A 21,555-nucleotide genomic window follows, 5' to 3' on the forward strand; every position below is an offset into this window, starting at 1 on the left:
TCCCCTTTAGTCATCTGGGTTACACGTGGTCATTGTCAAATAGCTCTATGAGTATCTACAGAAGAGACATGCAGTAGTGAAGGAGAGCCACTGCATGTCTCATTTAACATAGGATATAAAAGCCTCCTGCAGTGAAATGCCTTTTCAAGTGTCTAAATATTCTTGTCATGCTCACTTGCATGTGGTGAAATATTCTGTTTAAAGTAAGCAGCCGAATGGGAGGGAGGAGGGGTGCCACATGTTAAATTCAAGTCACATCCTCTACGAAAAGAAAATGAAAATAAGCAGCAAAGGATGTTCTGCCATCATGTCCCACCATCTTTAGCTATCTTTAAATGACACCTTAAAGGACACCTCGGATCTTCTTCATGGAAAATTAGACATTAAGATTTTATCAATGCTGTATCAGAGTAAACTGCCTCTTTTCATTTAATCTCAGCCAGCCAGGCCCAATTGGACAGGCTAGATGTTTAGTTTTCCAGAGGGCAGCCTTGGTGGTCTTTAAGTCTGTGAAGAAAAACTAATAATAAAACTGGAAAAAAAGCAAAAAAGTATAGCATTGAAGGAAAAAAAATGTAAATGAATTGGGCTGATTTGATAATGCCAACCACCACAGCGTGCAATAGGCCACAGACTGACGGGGAAGGGTCTGGGTGATGAGGGGGACCCTGGGATCCAGAGCGTCTTACCATCAGTGGCGCTGCTGGCAACAAGCGAGCCCGTCTCTGCCATCCCCGTTTCACAAGAAATTTGACGCATAATAATCGCGTTTATGAAGTTGGCCGCAGTCATGGTGGTCTTACCGAGTGCTCGGAGCTCTTGTTCCTGAATGGACATCGGTTTGTTTTGAGTCTTTTCCCTACTAGGTGTACCGCTTTCTCCACGGCCAGGAGGGATATCCGACTGGGGAGGCAGCAGGTGCTGGGGCCGACCTGAAACCGAGGGGTAGGAACCAGGGTACATTCCTCCTGGGCTGGGGCAGGACAGCTTGGGGTCAGATTTACTGGAAGGCCCGTGGTCCTGCACGTGCTTGGGTAGACCGCCCCTGTTTTTGCCTCCGTCGCCACTCTGCTCTTTGGCTACCCTTGAGTCCATGGCAGGTGGGTAGGCCTCAGGGGGCACACCTGTCCTTTGGAGGTGGCCAGGGTAACCTTGGTAGCGGGCCTGCCCTGAGGTCATGGACCTGGCAAGCCAAACAAAACATGCTTAGTAAACAAGATCTCCTTGCTGTGAAAGGACAGGAAAATATATCTGTGTTGTCCCACAACTATAATGCAGTTTACCGAAACACGGATGAGCTGGAGTGTTCGCTGACAGAAAGGCTCTTGCCCCCAGTGTTGTGCAGGACGCTTGGCCTCTGCTGCACGTTCTCCTGGGTGCGAGGGGACACTGGGGAGTGCTGGTGGCTATACGGCTGGGAGGAAGGTCTCACACTACTGTTACTACTGCTTGCCAAGCTGTGCTCTGTACCTGAGGGACAAAAACAGACTCATTTTATTAAAAAAAACCCCAAACAAAAAAAAACAAAACAACAACAACAACAACAAAAAACTCATTCTTTCCTGTCACCAGATTTATGCAGCCAGTATGTTAAATTAAAAATGAAAACAACAATCTGCTCCATACCTGGTCGCCAGATGGGGGCATGCTCTACGTTTCCAAGAGACCCGCCCTTCTCTCTGTCACGCTCTCTGTCTCTGTCTCGCTCTCTGTCCCGGTCCCTTTCCCTTTCACGGTCTCTCTCCCGTTCTCTTTCCCGGTCTCTCTCTCGGTCACGTTCACGCTCCCTCTCTCTCTCCCGCTCCCTGTCTCTCTCCCGGTCCCTCTCCCTCTCTCTGTCACGTTCACGGTCTCTTTCACGCTCGCGCTCTGAGGATGCGCCTTGCATTTTGTTTATGTGCGAGGACCCAACTGCAGAGAAAAGGGTAAAGAGGAAAAAAAAAAGATTATTAAAAACAATAAGAGTGCAACATGTTCAATCTGTACGTGAATCTGCTTCTGTACAATTAATCGTACCAGGTGAGATGGGGGAGGTGGTGTAAGGCCTGCCAGGGAAGGTGGTGCTTCCCCCCGGGATGTAGGTGATGCGATCCATTGTGGAGCCGGCTGCCCCTGCAGAGGGAGGGACCAGGACAGGTAAGTGTGGCACCTGAGAAAGATCGATGATCCCTAGGGGACAGAAAGAAGAGAGGGGTAAAGAAAACCCTGATAGCTGGTTGGCAAATATTTTGGTTGGGAGGATGAGAAATAAATAAAGCCTGACACGTGTGTTCTCATGTTGGTCCACATCACAACTTATCGTTCAGCTTGGTTTGAGGGTTTAAAAGGTTGTGTTATAATGCAAGGAAAAGAAAAGCATGGCTTGTGTCTTTTAACTAAATACTAAAAAAAATGAGCTTCAGGTTAAAATAAATAATGGATTGACTAACAGGCAAGTATTTACACCTGATTCAAAACACAAGTAAATGATTACAGAGCAATAAAATGAGAGAATAGTGTTGGATCTAATTAGACTCTGCTTTAGTGAGCGCTTCACGACAAAGTTACTAAGAATGCTCCAAGACGTGTTCCTGTAAAAATGTGCAATTCTTTGCTCCTTCATTACATTATACTGAAACCGAAACTCACTCACTGATCCTTCATCGATTCTTAATGATATTAACATTTCAGCAATTTAAATGTAATTCAACTTTTTTGCATTCCATTTTTGTAAGGACAAATGGATGGTACGTGTGAGTAAGATGTATCTGATGTTTTACCAGTATAAATGAAAATGACTCCAGACAGTGACGGCAACCAACCGACAGATATTTCATAATGTTTCTTTCTCCAGCAGCTTCTACTTACCTTTACCTTAACTTTAATGGTTGCCCACAACTTGCGTGAGCCAGACAAATACAACCACAGCTTGGCATGTAACATAACAAAAAAATCTGACCAAACTAAAGATACCAAAACATAGTGACAATTGCCACATACAAAAGAATTCAATATCAGAGCTACAACAACGAGTGTATGAAATTGGTAAGATCTGATTATTAAAACATTTGAAACACTTGACACATAGTGGAGCCGGAAAAAACAGTTTGACCAAAATCATCTATAGTACAGGAGCACCTCAAATTAAATATTGCATGACATCTCATGTCAGTGGTGGTGGTAGAGCAGAGTTGGGAACATTAGCCAACATTAGCCGAGCAAGCTAATAAACAACGGAGCTAAGAGATCTGAGGTAGCTAGCAACTATAAACTAAAATAACAACACGTCTTGAGTTTTATGTAAACTGTGCTGCTATGCTTACTCATACTGTCTCTCATTTAGGAAAAAAAACTTGCTATACATACAATAACAAGCAACTGTTTGACCGATAATGTCACTAACATGCTTGTCACTGACATGAGGCAACTCTCATTGGTTGAAGATGATGGCTTCAGAACAATGACCAACACTCTCCAGTCTGGTTTCACTTTTTCCTCAAGGACCAATTTTACTCAACCAAGAAAATATCACGAGACATTCCAGAAAGTGAAGATTGCAATGGAAGCCAACAACAGCAAAACTGCTGTCACCACTGATGTATGGACGAGTGTAGCCACTGGAGCCAGCCTTGGCATCACATGCCATTACATCAAAGATGATTGGGACATGGTGTCAGTATCCCTTACCACCATACCACTGCAGGACAGACTGGCAGCATCCAATATCACAGAGTGGTTAGAGGAGGTCGGAGCCAGGTTTGAAATTCTTTCTAGGAAAATTATCACCAATGTGCACGACAATAGTGATAATTTTATGGCTGCAGCAAACATATTGTAGCAGAAGCATGTGTATTCCTCTGTGCACTGCACTGGCCATACCTTGCAACTCGTGATAAATTCTGCTTTGAGGCACCAAATATTGGAAGACCTATTGGGGCTGCAAAAAAACGTGTGGAACATTTTAAAACTGGAATTACTGCCCTGTGGTTGTATGCCTCAGCCCAACAGTCAGATTTCTTACACAGTTTACATCCACGTCTATGAAAACATGGATTCTTCACACCCAATGTCCCCTAACAGCACAGAAGATCTATTCAATCAGCACAGTTTCAAGGTGGGCACCCAAGATGAGTGTCACCAATGAAGTATCAAAAAAAAAAAAAAAAAAAAAAAAAAAAAAGATCAAATACTTCCCCTTCTGTTCCTGAGATATGACATTGAATAATAATAATGACTTTTTGGATATAAAATGTCACCACTTCATCAGTTTGTCCTTGACATTTGTGTGAAGTTTTGTAATAATTAGCACATGAATTCTTGAGTTAAGGCCAAAAACATATTTTGTGAGGTCACAGTGACCTCTGACCAAAAAAAAATTCTTCAGTCCAAGTGGACATCTGTGTCAAACAAATTTCCTTACGGTGTTTATGAGATATTGTTATCAAGAGAATCAGACAGATGCAAGATAACAGTGACCTTGACCCTTAACCACCAAAATCTTATCATTTCGTCCAAGTCAACCTTTGTGTCAAATTTGAAGAAATTCCCTCGAGGCATTCTTAAGATATATCATCCACAAGGAAAACCCAGAAACATAATGCCGCAGGCCACAGCTATCGTGGGCACGGAGGCATAAAAAGCAAGCTGGCCTTCAACAAGCTCTGAGAGAAACAGCAACAAATGACCCCACCTGAGCACAGGCTTGTTCAAGACATAAGCACAAGGTGGAAAGACATGCTCTACAACCAACTGCTCAAGCAAAGGTGGCCTGTAACAGTGACACTGTTCAACTCCTCTGTCACTAAGAGGGGCAAAAGATTCTTGGATTTTAAACCAGACTGGTGGAGCCTGCTGGGAGAGCTTCCCACAGCCCTTAAGGCTTCTGAATGTGCCACTATCTTCATGAGCGGAGAGAAATACATAACAGTCTCAGCAGTGCCTCTATTTCTGAATGGGGTATTGAAGTGCACCCAGAGCGCTGCCTTCGAGATAGCTCTTGCGCAGGCTTCTAAGTGCCACAGAGCAGCTGCGGCAGTGATGGAAGAGAGAAACTTCTCTCTCAGAAATAACCCCAAACACAATGATCCACTCCACTGCCCTGGAGGAAACCAGTTTGCAAACCACGGCACCATTACTACAGCTGCTGAATCTATATCTTCTGTCTCTTTACTGGACTCACTCCTCAATTCAGAAACCAGCATTGAAGAAGAGAAAAAGAGAGCATGAAGCTGAGAATCTAAACAGCCAAGTGAGGAATGAACTCCTCATTTACTGTGGACAGAAGCCCCTTGTCGAGGAAGAAAGGACAGACTTTTAAGAAAAAATGATGATGCAATATAGAAATCCTTGTGAATATATTATCCACCTGAGTTGCAGTGTGAGATACAAGGTTTAAGTAGGCCATTAACAGCACTGCACCTCTTCATATTTCAGTTTCAGTGATGCTATTATTGAATGAAATTCAGGAAACATGAACCCTGCTGTTGTTTAGTAAAGGGTAAGAGCTCTCATCATGCTTCATGTGTCAGTACAGCACACTTGAGTTTACAGTTGTTCCACTGCAAACAGACTTTCAGTTTGCCAAACATCTCTAAAAGCTGATGTGAACACAACCTAAGACAACCTCTTTTGACTAAGAAATATTAGTCAAAATGAGTGTTGTCAAGTTAGTTAGCCTTACCACGTGGGGCTGCAGAGTAGGGCATAGGAAGGGGCTGGTCTCGTGGAGTAAGGCCCCTCAGCAGGTCTGAGCGCTGGGCAGCCATTGCAGCAGCTGCAGGCCACTGGTGCATCTGCTGGGACGTGATGTAGTCATTTAGCAGCGTCTGGCGGTTATCCAGGGCTGCAGTGTCGGGAAAGCCGCGGATGAGGTAGGGGTAGGGATGAGGGTATGCTGGGTTGGGCGCTAGGTGGCGAGGCAAGTAGTAGGCCGCTGTGTATGAAGAGTGGGTAACATCTGTCAGGAAATGTCATTTACATTGAACTGAACAACAAATCAAAATTATTACACGCCACACAAATACTCTTATAATATATTAATATTAATATTTCTTCATCAGACATCTTGTCAGGTCTGTGTGGGCGTATAGAGACTGTGACATTCCTCCCTCTACTATTTTGTTTCACTTGTCTGATTGTACAACAGCACTCTCACTGCACCAACACAAAAGTCTAAGTCAAAGGCCAGGCTGCATTTTGTGATGGATTTTTGTGACCTTGCATAACTCCCAGCAAGTCTGACCCGAGCCTCGTTTTAACAGAGGTCTGATCAGGTCATTACAGCTGAAAACACCTGAGAGGGAGCATGTTCTGGTAATTTCTCTTCGATCTAACTTTACAGTGGCTGTACCTGGTTCAATGGGGATGCCACGGGGCAACGCCGCAGGATCAAAGGCTAAGGGGATCTGACGGTACACGTCTGCAGCCCCAAGACCCTGCAGCAGACGCTCATAGGTCTGTTGATCTGGAACACCTGGGAGTGGTGATTTGGTGGCACTCATTTCCCTGGGGGTTGGTGTGGCTTTACGCTCCTGAGGCGGATTCTTACTGGAACCTGGAGTAAAAACAAGGAAGCAAAAGAATTTCACAAACACTCTTTGTGTTGTGAGGGGTGAACTATCTTGTTTTACAATATTTCCTCTGTTGACTATACGAGATATACCCACCATCATGCTGCCTTTGGCTTGCCTCCCTGGACAGAGGGGAGCCACGATGCGAAGGCCCAGGGTAAGGGTTCCTTAAGGCGCCTTTGTCCTCGTAGCCCACTGGACTATGATGGGCCTTGCCTCCCTGCTCTGACCCCAGTGTAAGGGGGGAAGAGCGGGCCATGGGGCTAGCAGTGCTGACCACTGCACTGGGCCGCCCTTTTGGTGTCTCTTCGTAGCGGCCCCTCTCAGCACGCATTTCCATGTGGGAGGGTGGATTGTGGTAGGAACGTGGTGAACTGGCTATGATGGAGCGGACATCATGACGTTTCCCTGAACCAGCTGCCTCTTGCTTCATGGGTGTTCCCTGAAGAGCACAACAAAAATTAATCAATTAAAAGTATTAAATGTATCAAATGTGTTCACGTGATGTGAAATTTTCACGTGTTAGTACAGACAAAGATTATTTCTGAAAAGGTACTAAAATGATCTTGTTTTACAAGAGTTTTAAAATGAAAACATATTAGTGTGAATGTGGCCAATGGCTCAGAAAGCCTCTGCATGTGTTGCTAGTGTACCTGTGCTATGATGCCCTCCTTGCCAGGCTGTCTGAGCTCCTCCCTGGGAATGAGGTGGATGGAGCGCCCAGCCTCCTTCACCGTTGGCACCATGGCCTCTCTGCCCTTCATTGGGTCAGAAAGTGAACCGGGCCCACGGGGTGGAGAACCCTCTCTCTTCATCTGCTTAGGCTCTCTCCTAAGGTAGCCATCCTGAGGGTCCAAATGACGAGGTATACCTGAAATCATATTAAAATTGTGTCAGTCTTCTTTTTCTTCAAACAAGAGTGGGCAGCATATATCAAAAAACGCTTCATGATTTAGCCAGAAGGAGAAATGGAGAAACAGACAGGAGAGAGATGAAGAAAGGTTCTGATAGGGTTATATCAGCTCAGCTGAACCGGCAGGTTCTTAGAGCAGCTTCATCCACTACTATCTCTGGGCAAGATGAGACAAGATGGTTGTCTGACTTTACTGCTATCAGATAGATAAATATGAATATCAACATGAAAGTACTTCTGCCAGCGGGTGAGTTCTGGTAAGCTGGCACAATCTGTTTCTTGAAAAGAAAAAAGAAAGAGGAAAAAGCTATCTTTCTCTGCAGCTCTGCTGAGTGAGCACCGAGAGTACAGTGTGTGAGAGCACAATGAGTGAGTACCTTCAGGAAAAACACACAGAATGCAAACAGAGACGACAGACTATATTAAACAGCATTATCTCGCAAGCAGTTACATGAACATTCAGTTCAAAGATTTAATCTGCTTTAAGACTTTTCTCAGTCTTTTTGTGTCTCTTTAATCTGCTACGCTTATAACCATCAAAAAAGTCTCCCCACGGAAGGAGTCCAAATTATACATTTTTTAAAAAAGAACATTAAATCATATGGTCATGTTATATATTGAGGCATCATCCTACCTTGAGAGATAGAGCCACGGATGTGATGAGCATCCTTGTAAGGTGTGTGGTGCGGACTGTCCCTATCATGAGGCATGGCTCGACCAATCAGACCTGAGGTGGAGGGGAGGAGTAGTGAGATGAAAGAATATGGTAAATGATATCATTAACAATGAGAGCTCAATGTGATTTAACCAGGGTAAAACTGGATATTTTTTCAGCAGCCCTTTGTGGTAGTGACAGAAGATTTAAGGGGTCGTCTGTTACCTTCACAGTTGGCAGCAGACAGTGAATCCCTCATAGGCAGTCCTCTAGAGATGCCTCCCTCCATAATGTCATATGGACGCTTTAGGCCGAGAATTTCCCCAGCCTGCCCGGGGCCTCGACCTTCATCTTTAGGGTTCTGAGAAGCTGGGCCTGCCAATGACAGAGATGTTATTGTATCCTGTTTCAAACTTCATAACATGAACATTCTGAATGGGTTCCTTTGTATTTCCTTCCTTTTTGGAATAAAGGTAATGATATAACAAATACTGCAGCCAAGCTGAGGTACTCACGGTCATATGTGAGAATGTGCCCACTGATTCCCTCATAGAGCACATGGGCTTTAGACAGTGCCTCATCCCGTTCCCTCTCAGCTCGGCTGGCACTGTCCTCTGTGATCAGACGGGTTATAGTTCCCTTATACAGCACATCAGCCGGTGTCCCCTGTGGCAAAGAGAGGAGAAGCACCAGCACTTTACCTTCTCATTGTGCACAAGTGGATGTTCTTAAGAAAAAAGTTTATCTGACAAATTGTGGTAAGCACCTACATTCAACGTTATCGCATATTTTCCTCTTATCGTGCTGCCCTACTTTTCATGAGTCACGGTGCAGGTCAAAAACAATCCTGAGTAAAACTGTTATGGTACAGATAGTGTAAGTGACTGCTTCTCTTTTCAGGATTGTTCAATTGGATGTAACTGGAGCCGACTGTAAGGCATACTGTGTTACCTACAAAACGTGTATTCTGTTTCTTGAATTGTTCATGCCCCAGAAAAAGTGTTTGCTACAATGGCGTCAGATAAAAGTGATCCACATAAATAAATAAATAAATAAATAAATAAATAAATAAGAAATAAACAAACACAGCTGTGAAATACAAAGTAGTACACTCTGAAGAAGCGGAGGTGCAACAACAGATGACAACAGGCTTTGTTAAAACCTTGAGTCACATCACTCGTACCCTGAGTATGAGTCATTCTACACTGCTTGAAAGCGGGGGTGGGCGTTTGAGTAGGAGACACAGTAGTGCCTCAGATCACATTTCTTGTCTATTGGTTGCAGCTTTTCTAAGAAGACACTGCTGACGGTTGGAGGCCAGAGTTGTAGAGTTCTGTGTAATGAGGGGTTATGAATGCAGGATCAGATGGCACTGACTAAAGCAGTCCTCATTTACTCCCTAAGAAGGTGTAACATTGCCATATCTGGGTGCTAATCTAGCAGCAAGCTAAACAAACAAATGAGCTGTCCCTCTGCAACGGTGCTGATTATTCTTTATCGCTTTCACCTTCTCCTTACTAATCCATCATGGTGGATAACAGCCCCCTCAACACTCGTTTCCTCTTGTATGCCAGTTGGATGTGATATTACCGTGAGCATATCAATGACTAGATTTAGCCAGAGTCTAGGATAAATAGATAAATAAAGAGGGAACAGACGTGGTACAGTGTGTACCTGTTGCTAGGGTGACAGAGCTGTGGTTATGTCACAGCAGCAGGGAAATCCAGCAGCCACAGCACTTGGCCTGCCTCATGACGTCTAAACAGATCTGCTGCTCACTCTTTCATCATAAGTACACAAATCAAAACTCAATAACACAAAGAGTACTAGTTTGACAGCTTTGGCTTTCAACAGTACACACAAATAACAACATCAATTTGGGCAAACCTAGTGTTAACCTTCAGAAAAGATGGAAGGAAGGAAAAAATACATATGTTGGTTGTCTGTGTACCAGGCATATAAGCTGCTACTATCATGACCCTTAACACAGTTTAACATTGAGTCAGTTTCAGTTCACCATTCACATCCATCAGCATCTAAAGCAAATCAAATTAACCCGAGTGTGCCGCTGCACAGTGATCTGAGGGGAAACACGACAAAATATCATATTATACTGTATATAATAACAAGTCTCCTCTAAACCTGCAGGATGGCTTATTGACAGTGGTTCATTTTGAAACCGGCTTATTTAAATCACTTTCAGAGGTTGTTCAGAGGTTCTTCAAATAAAGAGGAAGGGAACTGTTTGCCAGTTGTCTGTCGTAAGGCACTACTCAAATTTGAACACTGTCAGCAGAACATTCGTAACGCACTCTCATTAGGGTTGCCACACCCAAAACTGCGATAACAAACTGCACATATGGAAGATTCTATTACAGTGAGAGTAAAAACAGTGGTAGAGGATTATCTTTAGATTACACCAGCTTTCCATCTTCAAACTAGAAGTCAAATAATATTTGGAAACACTTCATTTGGATAGTTAACCTACACATGGTTCAAAGAGTATTTGTAACATTTCAACAGTTTTTTAGTTGAAATTCATCAATTCAAATGTTTTGCTTTCTTCTGTAAACCTTTAAAAGATCCTCTATCGAGTAAATGTGACAATTCATTAACGTAACTTCATCTTCTCCAAATAATTTAATGGGCAAATGGGCTCTTTAATCTCATTGTCGTGTGACTTCCCAGGGAAAAAAGAAAACGTGTGGGACAAACAGAGATACTCCCCAGGACGCCTTCGGGACGCAAGGACACAGGGGACTCACTATCGTCTCATCAGAGGACGCACCCTATTGTTTCCCTGATAATACTTTGTGAACAACAAACCCGTTTGACATCGGCAGGAGGAGTGCTAGTTAACGTTAGCTCTAGGCAGCCTGTGGCAACAACTAACAGCTCATGAGGGTTGTGCTGAGTTACATTATGATGCATTAAAACTCTATTCAGGAAAAAAAATAGTATTAGGGCAAGGTAAATTAAAGCATTCTCATGATAGGTTCAGTGTAATCTTGTAAAATTTAGATTTTGGTGAGAAACTTGAATAAATACAGTTGTTTGAAGTAGAATCACCTGAGTAATGGAGCCCCCTCTGTAAGAGACTGACGAATCTGGATGCATTCTGGTCCCTGGGATGCCCTTCGTGATACTACCCCCCTGAACAGCTGGAATAGAACCTGTGAAGACAGGATGTGAAGATGGTCAGAGACAAAAAAGCAGTATGAAGAGTAGTTAAAGCAATGTATCTACTGATATAAGGGTGAGAGCATGACTTTACTAAGTTTTAGAATTTTATTTCAAAAAAGAAAAACTGTTGAGGCCCCACTGGCAGTAATTACAGCTTTGAATCTTCTTGAGTTTGCATCTACTAGCTTTGCACACATGGATCTGGGCAGTTTCTCCCATTCTTCACATCCTCTCAAGCTCTGTCAGATTAGATGCGCTTCAGTGAACCCAACTCCCCACAGATTTTGGATTTGAGATTTAAGTTTAGCCCGGGCCACTGGAGTACATTTAGAGACTTGTCCCAAAGTCACTCCAGTGTGGTCCTAGCTGTGTGCCTCAGGTCACTGTCATGCTCAAGAGGTTAATCTTTTCAGCATGACAGTACTGAGCAAAACATGTGGGAAAACTCATGATCTGACTTTGTTATTCAAGGGTGTATAGCATCTTGATCGATGGCACAAATGTAATTAGTTTCAGATAAATCTGTGGTGCAACAAAACTTGTTGGAAAAATTAGTGAATATTCTTTACCTACTACACAGGACAAGGAAAAACTCAGAAGCAAAGCACTAATATCAGTTCACTACGTATGGAAATAAAATAAGAGAGAGGACAAGATGAGCCACTCACCACGTCCAGAAACATTATCATGAGGCGACCCCTGGGTTGACGGGTTGTCAGCTTGAGAGGACGAGCTGCGAGGGGACAACTGTTCCTGCTTTACCACAGGGAATGGGCCTGCTGTATAGAGTATAAGAGTGTGGAAGAGAAAGGGACAAACAGAGAGACCGTAATGAGAAAGACAAGTCTATGGTGATGCATCAGCTGCGATGGGCATGATAGAAGTGGATGGCAACTTAGTGCACAGTCTCTTCACACAATTTTACTCACCCACTTTCCTCTGATCCATCCAAGACAACCCCATCTGTGTGGGGGTCATCTTCCCGTGGTCCAACCCATGAGCTGGGCTGTGCAACTGCACTGGGGTGCCCTGAAGAAACAAGTTTTTGGTCATAATGGTGATAAACACTGTCATTGCTCTAGCATAGAAATCAGTTTGTCAGATTCTAATTTTTTCTTTCATCAATGTCTTCATATTTTATGTAGAAAATGTATAAGTGTGATACCAAGTTTATTTGAAAAAGAAAAAAAAAAAGGTTTTCAATTCCATGGTTTCCATGGGCCAACCATGACTAGTATATTATACCTGTGTGATGGAGCCTCCTGGCTTGCTGGAGGAAATGAGTGGCGGAGGCTCTGGCATCGGCCTCACTGCTGCTAGCCTTCCACTGTCCTGTGGCAGACTAGAGAGTGACGGATGGCCTGTTTGCTGGAACGCTGGAAGGCAGGAGAGATTATGAGATTGAGATTTGACTATTTGAGTACTGGCAAAGGGAGTGCAGGTTATGTTCAAAGTTCCCCTGATAAAATATACAATATATATTACAACATATGTCTGAGGCTTGTTAAGAATATAAAAACAGAGCAGGGCAGAGGAGAGGACTCACAGTTGAAGTGGAGCACATGCTGGTCGTGACTGATCTTGGCCATGTCTCGTGGAGACATGGGGTACGGAGAGAGAGCTGGTCGACCCAAGTTGGAGGTCCTCAGATCGTCAGGGCCCAGTGCCTGCTTCTTGGCTTCACTGTGCGGAGAGAAAGCCCGCGACTTTTCTGCAAAAACAACAACACAGAGTCAGAAGAAGGCATCTCACAATACCAGAAATGAGGTAGTTGATATCAGTAGCAGTGATATTCCACGATTCTTGATACCTAGTTCAATATCACGGTAAGAAATTAAACAAATCAATAAATCCCATGTACTTGGACATACACTCCTTTATAAGGAACATTTAAATTTCATTACCAGCCACGACAATGTCAATGCGATAAGTTAGCAACTGTGCAAGATGCAGTCACGAAACTTCACAGGTGCGTAGTTGAGATCAAAATTAGGGTCGTGTTTGAAGACAGGTATGGTTCAAGCAAAACGAGCCAGAAGTAGGGGGAAGGAAGTAGGGAAGGGGCTGATGGCCACCCCCCTTGAGCCCCTGTCTGACATTTGCTTAATGTCGCAGATCACTGTATTGTGGCTTGAGTGACCATTGCTAGGTGGCTTCTAGTTTAAATTCAATTTTATTATGATGATCGGCCTTGAACACGCAGTACTCTTCCATGTGGGTTAATGAAATTTTGTGGGTGATGGAACACATAAATATATGTAGCCTGCAGTATAATAACGTATTTCTCCTCCATTGTTGTTGCACTTCAGCACTAGTACATATGAGATGTGACAGGTGGTCTTTGTGGTATTTGTCCTGCCCCTCCTTCACTGTGACTGGATGGCTGGGTAAAAAGTAACAGTGATGAGCACACCGTTAAACATTTTTCAGCTCTCAGCAACCAGAAAAAAAAAGCCAAATGTGCAGCGCTCAGCGCAGAATAGAAGCTCAGTGCCTCATAACACTGCTGCCGTTTGTAGCACAATGTAAATACATGTTGATCCCACTGCAGAGAATTAACAAAAATACCCTGGTCTCGGGCAATTTACACTTTTCTTTTCACCAGATCAAGGCAGAGCAGTCACTGCAACTGCACTTCTCGCCATCATCCACGTGTTTAACTTGTTCTTCCATGCTGGTAGGTGATCTTCTTCTTCCTTTGGCATTTAATGGCAGACTAGAACACTTGTAGGCTTATATGCTGCCCATCAGGTCGGGATGAATTACATCCCTGGTATATACAGTACTGGAGAAACACAAGTACTGTCACATTTTCAGAATTTTGGCCTTGACTTGGTATCGAAATATCCCTTCCCATGACATTCCCAGTGAGAACCAAAGCACAAAACTTAGCTAGATCTCCACTAATCCAAAAGACTGTCCTTAAGCCTGCTAACTGTTGTCAACAACAACACCAATGCCATCGTCGTCTATGGGCACACCACTTCCCAGCCAGCCAATATACACAAAAAGCTCCTGCTAATATTTATCATTAAGTACACAAAGTAAAATCCAGCAGAGGCAGTGATCACCCTGCAGTGTGATTAAGGTGTAATTAAAAAGGGAATGGTGTGGCAAGGGGTGAACCTACTTAATCCCTGCAGGAGGGTCAGTAACCACCTCTCGTTGCCTTCCAGCTCTGAAGGGACACAAACACACCACATATCATCGCATCCTCACAGATTTTTCTCTCTCACACAAAAGCATGCACTAAATACATAAACACATTACTTCCATTATCACATGGTGGGACTTTGATATTCACCAACAGCCAAATGTTAGTGAACAGTAGCTACATTGTAAATCTACACCTGTGAGATTTTTAAGCCTTTTTCTTCACAAAAAATGCATGAAAAAGTGGTTGCTGTACTTTAGAGTTCACAGCTGCTGTACCCAGTTGGTTATAAAAGACCTGTCTTTGTCTGGACTGTTGCTAAAAGTCTTACACTGTGCTCTCAGAGATTCACATTCCACGAGCTCACAGTAAGTGCACTGAACTAGACTGTATTCCCTTCTGGGTCAATAGCAATACCAGATCATTTATCAGTTCCCTTCTCCACGAGTGGCCCAGAAACACTTGAATGCCCTAAACACTAGAGAACTCAGACTCAAGGTTAGAGCATGTAGCAAGGACCAACTAAGTAAAACTAGATCAAATGCTACTAAAGCCACATAAAATGCAGCATTTTCTCCATTTTCTTCTTAAAATTTCATGATTCCTCATTCACAGTGCTAATCGTGTTTTTCATTTATCCTTCATTTTAAAATGGACAACTTTAGCAATACTGTGCATACATACACCCTGCTGAAGAGTAATGCTAGAGATGATACAGATTGAAAATGGCATGGGAAAAAGACAAATGCAGGAAATTGTGAGAAGGGTCCCTACATTTGTAACTTCAGCAGCTTATGCAACATCCTACCTCTAAACTAGCCCTACATGCTATCTGAGTGGTGATGAAGATTGATCAGATACTTGAGTATATAAGCAACAAAAGGTGGCTTTCTTTCTTTCTTGATAAAGGTGTGCGTACCATCCTTGTCGCTGGTGGAGGGGCTGCGCGGGCGAATACGAGGACTGCTGCTGTGAAGAGCCTCCCTGTCTCTGTCTGCCTGTGACGTGTAAGCCTGCTGTTTGCCTGGCTGGCCCGAAAGCTGCTGCTGTTGCTGCTGCTGCATTTTGACCTCCTGAGAGGACTCCCCATGAGCCATGGTGATCTGCTGCTGGTACAATGCCAGGGCATGGGGGGGCAGCACTGCCTTGCCACCTACACTTCGCTGACCGCCCTGCATGGAGGCTTCTGGCATCTACACATGGGATGAGAGGAAAAGAAAAAAGGTTACAATCACACCACACACATAACACAAGCCCATGCCTACCTGGCATTTGACATATGGTTAGCCACATACAGTATCTGATAAACATGATAGCAAACAAACATCTCTTATTTCTTGGTAAGCTAAAGTTTCTCGAATGCCTGGGATCTAATTTCTTCTCCACAAAGCAATCTCTCCCATCATCCTCCATCTGGCTGGCTTATTTTATACAAATATGACTTAACAATTCCACCTGCTCTACTGTTATCTATGTAAGCAGAGAGACAGGGATGGCATTGATACCAATGCAACGGGTGTGTGTGTGTGTGTGTGTGTGTGTGTGTGTGTCTGGGCAAATCAGTTTTCTGTTACAAAACACTACCTGGATCAAAGACACTTTCCTAGGCTGGAAAAACTGAGATGCTCGTCACCTAACTCTTGTAGGATGTGTGTGTGTGTGTGTGTGTGTGTGTGTGTGTGTGTGTGTGTGTGTGTGTAAAAAACACACACACAAAGTTTAACCAGTGACTCACAATAGGTGGTATAGCAGCAGCCCTCTGTTTAAGCTGTTTCAGGTCCATGGGCTTCTGCAGCGGGGAGGATATCACGCCATCGTGAGCGTAGTTCAGTAGACTTGGCCGTGGAGAAGTCATTCTACACACATGCAGACACAGAAAAAGTTAGTCCCTTCTCTTTCTGGGTTTGCCTGCTTGATCCAAAACACAAACTTGAGGGCAAAGGTTCTGATTGTGTTTCCATCCCACATGCCTGCCTACCCACTCCTGCAAGAGACACAGGCACAGCCACAAATCCCCACTCACTAAGAGAGGTGCTTAAGTATTCAAATGATTGCAAACAGCAGGAATACATAGAACAGGTGCGTGTGTGTGTGTGTGTGTGTGTGAGGAGTGGGTGGGGGGTTATATGTAGGATGAGTGTTGACAGAGCCTGAGACCGAATTGCAAGTAAAAATCCATATCCATGTCTCGCACATCTGTCGAAAGCACACAATATACTCTGAATCACAGACAGACACGCACTTTGATGCACGACAACACAAAAGTATGTGCACATATGCACACACGCGCACACACACTCGCACACTCACTCACTCCCTTTGTTTGCTTTGGCAGAGAGGGCAGCTTTTCCCCCGGCTCTGCCAGTACATGCAGTCTGCTGTCATGGAAAAAATTGAACAAATACCGTGCAAACAAGACTAATCACTCCTCCCACGCACTTTGACACCCATTTCTTGTGGCCTCATTCACAGGCACACACACACACATACACACACACACACACACACACACACATATATATATATATATATATATATATATATATATATAGATACACACACACACACACACACACAGATATACGGTAAATATATATTCTCATTCATACAAAGTACAAATAAAATCTCTGGCTGATAGAGCAACCAGTGGTGTACACACAAGTGGCTTGCCAAATATGGCTTCCCTGCTGTACAGTGTAGCTAGGCAACTAATAACACTTCAAAACCCTCGCTGCTTCATTTTCTGTCTGCTGTGGTAGACCAGAGAAGTAGGACACCTGTTAAACCACTGCTCAAAAACCAGAAGCCCTGACACTAATAATCTCAAGCAGGCCCAATGATGTCATTGATAAATCAGAACAGGAAGGATATAGTATAATTAAGATATTATATTTTAACCTAGAAAGATGCAGAATACATGTTTTTTGCATTTTACAAAACCTGAGAAAAAAAGTCTTATTTACACTATATCTCTTGCTAAAGGCTCTTACCGGTTCTTGTCTGTGTTGTCTGTCTCTTCCACTTCATCAGCACTGCAAGTGGCACTAGAGTCACTGTCCCCATGTGAACCTGTTTTGGGCCCGTGGTCCTTCTTGGAGCTCTTAGTGGAGCTTTTGACTTCCTCCATCTCTACTGTGGGAGGTTTTTTATCTGTGGCATCACTGGGTGGTGTCAACTGCTCTTTGCTGGGCTCCCCTGTCTCAGTCTTTATCTCCTGTTTTATGGCTGATTCTCCATCTTCCTTGACTGGAGGTTTCTCATCCCCTGCCTGGCCCATGTCTGACCCGGCTGCCTCCTTGTCCCCTGCGGTGGAGCTGGCCTTTGACCTGCCCGAGCCTTCCTCCTTAGCCTTGCTGTCCTCTGATGAGTGTGGTGAGGGCAGGCTCTCCGTGTCAGAGCTGTTGTTGGCTCCACCTGGCAGGGACAGAGGACAAAAGGAAACGCAGATCAGAGGACACGACTGGACTCATACTGTAAATCATGTTATATCTTCTTGTCCTTGTTTCTTTCATCTTTTCCCCCATCTCTTTGTGCTAAACCAGATTCTTCACAGTGCCAGTCTTCTACCTAATCATGTTTCACTGTACAATAAGGAGGAACACAAAACCAATTGGGATGATGGACGAAATCCCCCGGGGCATCAGCGCTCTATTGTGGAAGTGCAGTCTACACAGACTATCAACAAACTACAGCAGGATTTTCAGGACGCTTTTATGTTTGTCACTGCAGAACATGATTCTTCAAGTTAACAGAGCTACTCAAAGAGTTTCGTTGTTACATTACATTGTATAAAGATACACTCAGTGGCCATTTAATTAAGTATACATGCACAGTCTAATGCAATCCAATACAACAGCTCGGCCATAGATTGTGCCACTACAAAGAGAGTAATGTTTAGTAATGAGTGACACTGTCAAAAAGGTGTTAATTCAGCTTTATGTATATTATTAAGTCTTGCAGTGGTGTTGAACTTGACTAAATTATATTCAGTGGTGCTTTGAATGTTCTTCCCACCCATTTACAAATATGAGGGGTTAAGAATATTGGAAACCCTCAGCATAATGCACTAACTACAACATCAACAGTAAAACATAAAGTTGAATTCACACCCACGTTTTAACAATGACTGGCCATTATAGGCGTCATTATCATAAAAGGTAGAATTTGTGGTAAATCTATTGTGTTGGCCTGCATTAAAGTGTACAGGTCCAGGTGTCCAGAGACTATACAAATTAAATGCATCCATTTTGCTTTACTTAGTACATTTGACATTTTTTATCATCTTAGATTATAAAATGCTGATGCATAGCTATGTTAAAACTTAACTACTGTAAGCCTTCTATATACCGAAATTAGGACTGAGCAATTTAAATTTGTTAAAATTTTATTGTAATTCTAATATGGCCTGCTGTAATTTAGATCCCTACAAAAATGAAACTATAATCATTTAAATATTTTTAATGATGTAAAATTTTTTGTTATCTCTTATATTGCAAATTATATCGCAATTGAAATATCAGTCAAAATAATCGCAATGAGATATTTCCTTTAAAATCATTCAGCCCTTAATGAAATTAAACAATCTATTTTAAACAGTAACAGATGAAGATGATAAACAGTTAGAGATGATAAACTCTTTAACTGATATATGGAGGTGAAATAAAACCTTTGATTTACACAGTATTTTCTTTTTGAAATTAGGGGTAGTGTACCTTCTCCATCTTCAGGGGCCTCCTCTTCATTGCCACTGGCTCCTGAACCCTCCATCTCCTCCTCCTCTGCTGTATACGGGGCACTGGCCTCTTCATTCTGCAGGGCTTTGCCCCTTCGGCGGGCCTTTCGCTCCTTCTCCTGGGTCAAAACAAACACACACTAAATAAAAACAGCCCGGCCAACAAAACTGTGCAGATCCAGAGGAAAACCAGAAACACCCCTATAGCTTGCGTGAGCACATAACAGCATGAATGACTTCAGTTTGTCAGTATCACATGGAGCAAATGTGACTCACAAAATTTGTCCCAGTGCTTACCGATTTCATTTTATGCTGCTGCAGAATCTCATCCAGTTTCTGCCTCTTTTTGTAGTTGAAGTAGAAGTTCTTGCACTGTGACACGGTTTTCGATCCCACCATCTTGGCGATGGCGGACCAATTCCTACCATACTGGAGAAGGCCTGGAATTAACAGATGGACAGGCAAGGGGATTAGGATGGGACAGGAACAAAGACAGCCAGACACGGCTGACATGTGGTCTCACACAATTACGTTTCAGCTTCATATTAAATGATGTTCTTTATGCAGTAAAAAAATGATGCAAGATGTACTTGTTGTAAAGATTGCAAATTTCATAGTTATTTTGGTTTATGTACCACAAACAATATCCCCAACCTCTTCCAGTGCACAGTATGGACGTCTCTCTATGGTAAGTCAATAGCTATAAACATCTGTCTCTATACAGCTGTCAAAACTGTAGCACAGCTTGGGAGTTTAGTTCACAATGCAACATAGACACAGTCCCACTCTCCCAGCAGCAGCAGCATGGCTATAACCCATATGCTTCCTAAGTGGAGACAGGGAGAGAGGTCCAGAGTAAGAGAGAGGGGAGTGGTGGTATGGTGGCTGAACCATCAGTCACACCAATGACATCACCAACTCTCCCAACTGGGGTCACTCTGTGTCATATTCTGACTGACTTTGATGTGACCCACTTCCAAGAAACCCTGGTCCTCTACCCAGTCAACCACATGATTGTGTCTTACACAAGAGTCTACAGGCACCCGCTGGGCAAGAGCTGTGATAGATCAACCTGTCATGACACACACACATACACAACCGTTCAGTGTATGCGTGCTAAAAGAGGAGATGTAGAGAGCAGTTGGTGGGTAAGTGCAAGTGAGTGAGAAAGACAGATAGTGTAGAATTTGCTCCGGTGTTTCCCCCCCAGAGTCTGCTGTTAGCTAAAGGCAGCTCATTAACAGTGTGTGTTGTAAGAGGCTTAGCTTACACCACCCACTTGTTTCCTGTGCCAGCCTGACAGGTCCTGGCAACAGGACAGCCTCTCAAAGGGTTGTGGGGAGGGGTGGGGGGGGGTGTTATTAACAGGCACAGAGCCAACACCTCCTGGTATAACCTTGGACATGGGTTCAGAGGTCTCTGCATCTCATCGCTTAATGGAGGCAGTGGGACAACAAGCGCAAATCTGAGCCAAAGGAGAGGAAAGGACAGCTGTTTACAGCCCTGTCATTTCAACTCTCAGATTAATCAGAAAGACTGATAGCAGCGCTTTACTGAATAATGCTATCAATAAGTGACAGCTGCAATAAAGGCTGGTCTATCAGTTGTTTACAAGTTCAACTTCTAGGGTATTATTCACAAGACTGTATTTGTTTATGTGTCCAGACCTTGGGCAATATATGAAGATACACATAAACAAGTTACCCAAAATATGATAAAGTATCCAGAAAAGTCAAACAGTACCTCTGTCACACATATCCACTGATATTAAAAAAAATTTGCTAAAAGAGCTGTGCATCATCCAGAAGATGTGAAAAGATGTACAATATTCACTGTCATGCTGAGAATTTATTAATGGCAGTAAAAAAAAAAAACCTACCATAACAAGCAAAGGTGATCTTAAAGTCTGAGCTGCTGGTGTCTAAAAGCTGCTACGCACCTACAACCTGTCAAGTGTTAAAGTGGAAGAGGTTTTTCAGCTGAAATATTCATTGCTGCCACTAAAAGGCATTGCTAGGAAAGCTTTTCCAAGAACGAAAAGAAGACCGGCAGGCCTGACTCGCTTCAAGATGACTGAGACACATGACTGACACCTATTAACGTTTTACAGCCGTCTCATGAGAGAGGCGGAGGGGATAGACTGCCCTACAAGTCAGACACCTTCCAGAGTACACACAAACATACACGTGCTCAGACAAACAAAGACACAAGCAGTGGCATAATATCACACACACACACACACACACACACACACACACATATATACTGGCACGTAAGACAAGCACTTTGCACCCACTGAACCGGAGGCAGTAACAATGCAATTCATTAACTGAAAGTCAAAGGTCACTTTGTTATGACCTCCTTGTTATG

At 43.4% G+C, this 21,555-nt stretch overlaps 1 protein-coding gene across 5 annotated transcripts in view; it reads right to left on the bottom strand.

Moving 5' to 3' along the window:
* Positions 1-21,555, bottom strand: part of ncor2 (nuclear receptor corepressor 2) — a 108,120-nt gene that overhangs the window by 9,909 nt on the left and 76,656 nt on the right. Inside the window, exons 18-39 of one of the 5 annotated variants that reach the window (XM_049579067.1) lie at positions 19,483-19,625; positions 19,166-19,301; positions 17,444-17,867; positions 16,189-16,309; positions 15,373-15,646; positions 14,430-14,477; positions 12,846-13,010; positions 12,545-12,675; positions 12,229-12,328; positions 11,968-12,078; positions 11,186-11,289; positions 8,632-8,782; positions 8,342-8,491; positions 8,096-8,188; positions 7,202-7,419; positions 6,645-6,990; positions 6,329-6,532; positions 5,660-5,911; positions 2,017-2,169; positions 1,627-1,911; positions 1,284-1,470; positions 690-1,183 (exon numbers count right to left, since the gene is read on the bottom strand). In XM_049579067.1, the coding sequence (XP_049435024.1) occupies positions 690-1,183; positions 1,284-1,470; positions 1,627-1,911; positions 2,017-2,169; positions 5,660-5,911; positions 6,329-6,532; positions 6,645-6,990; positions 7,202-7,419; positions 8,096-8,188; positions 8,342-8,491; positions 8,632-8,782; positions 11,186-11,289; positions 11,968-12,078; positions 12,229-12,328; positions 12,545-12,675; positions 12,846-13,010; positions 14,430-14,477; positions 15,373-15,646; positions 16,189-16,309; positions 17,444-17,867; positions 19,166-19,301; positions 19,483-19,625 (4,290 nt within the window). Of the gene's footprint in view, positions 1-689; positions 1,184-1,283; positions 1,471-1,626; positions 1,912-2,016; positions 2,170-5,659; positions 5,912-6,328; positions 6,533-6,644; positions 6,991-7,201; positions 7,420-8,095; positions 8,189-8,341; positions 8,492-8,631; positions 8,783-11,185; positions 11,290-11,967; positions 12,079-12,228; positions 12,329-12,544; positions 12,676-12,845; positions 13,011-14,429; positions 14,478-15,372; positions 15,647-16,188; positions 16,310-17,443; positions 17,868-19,165; positions 19,305-19,482; positions 19,626-21,555 lie in introns of all 5 variants that reach the window. The other 4 variants (XM_049579069.1, XM_049579066.1, XM_049579070.1 and 1 more) reach the window with 4 other exon arrangements.

This window comes from Epinephelus fuscoguttatus, linkage group LG6 (genome assembly GCF_011397635.1).
Source record: "Epinephelus fuscoguttatus linkage group LG6, E.fuscoguttatus.final_Chr_v1".
Taxonomy (NCBI): Eukaryota; Metazoa; Chordata; class Actinopteri; order Perciformes; family Serranidae; genus Epinephelus; species Epinephelus fuscoguttatus.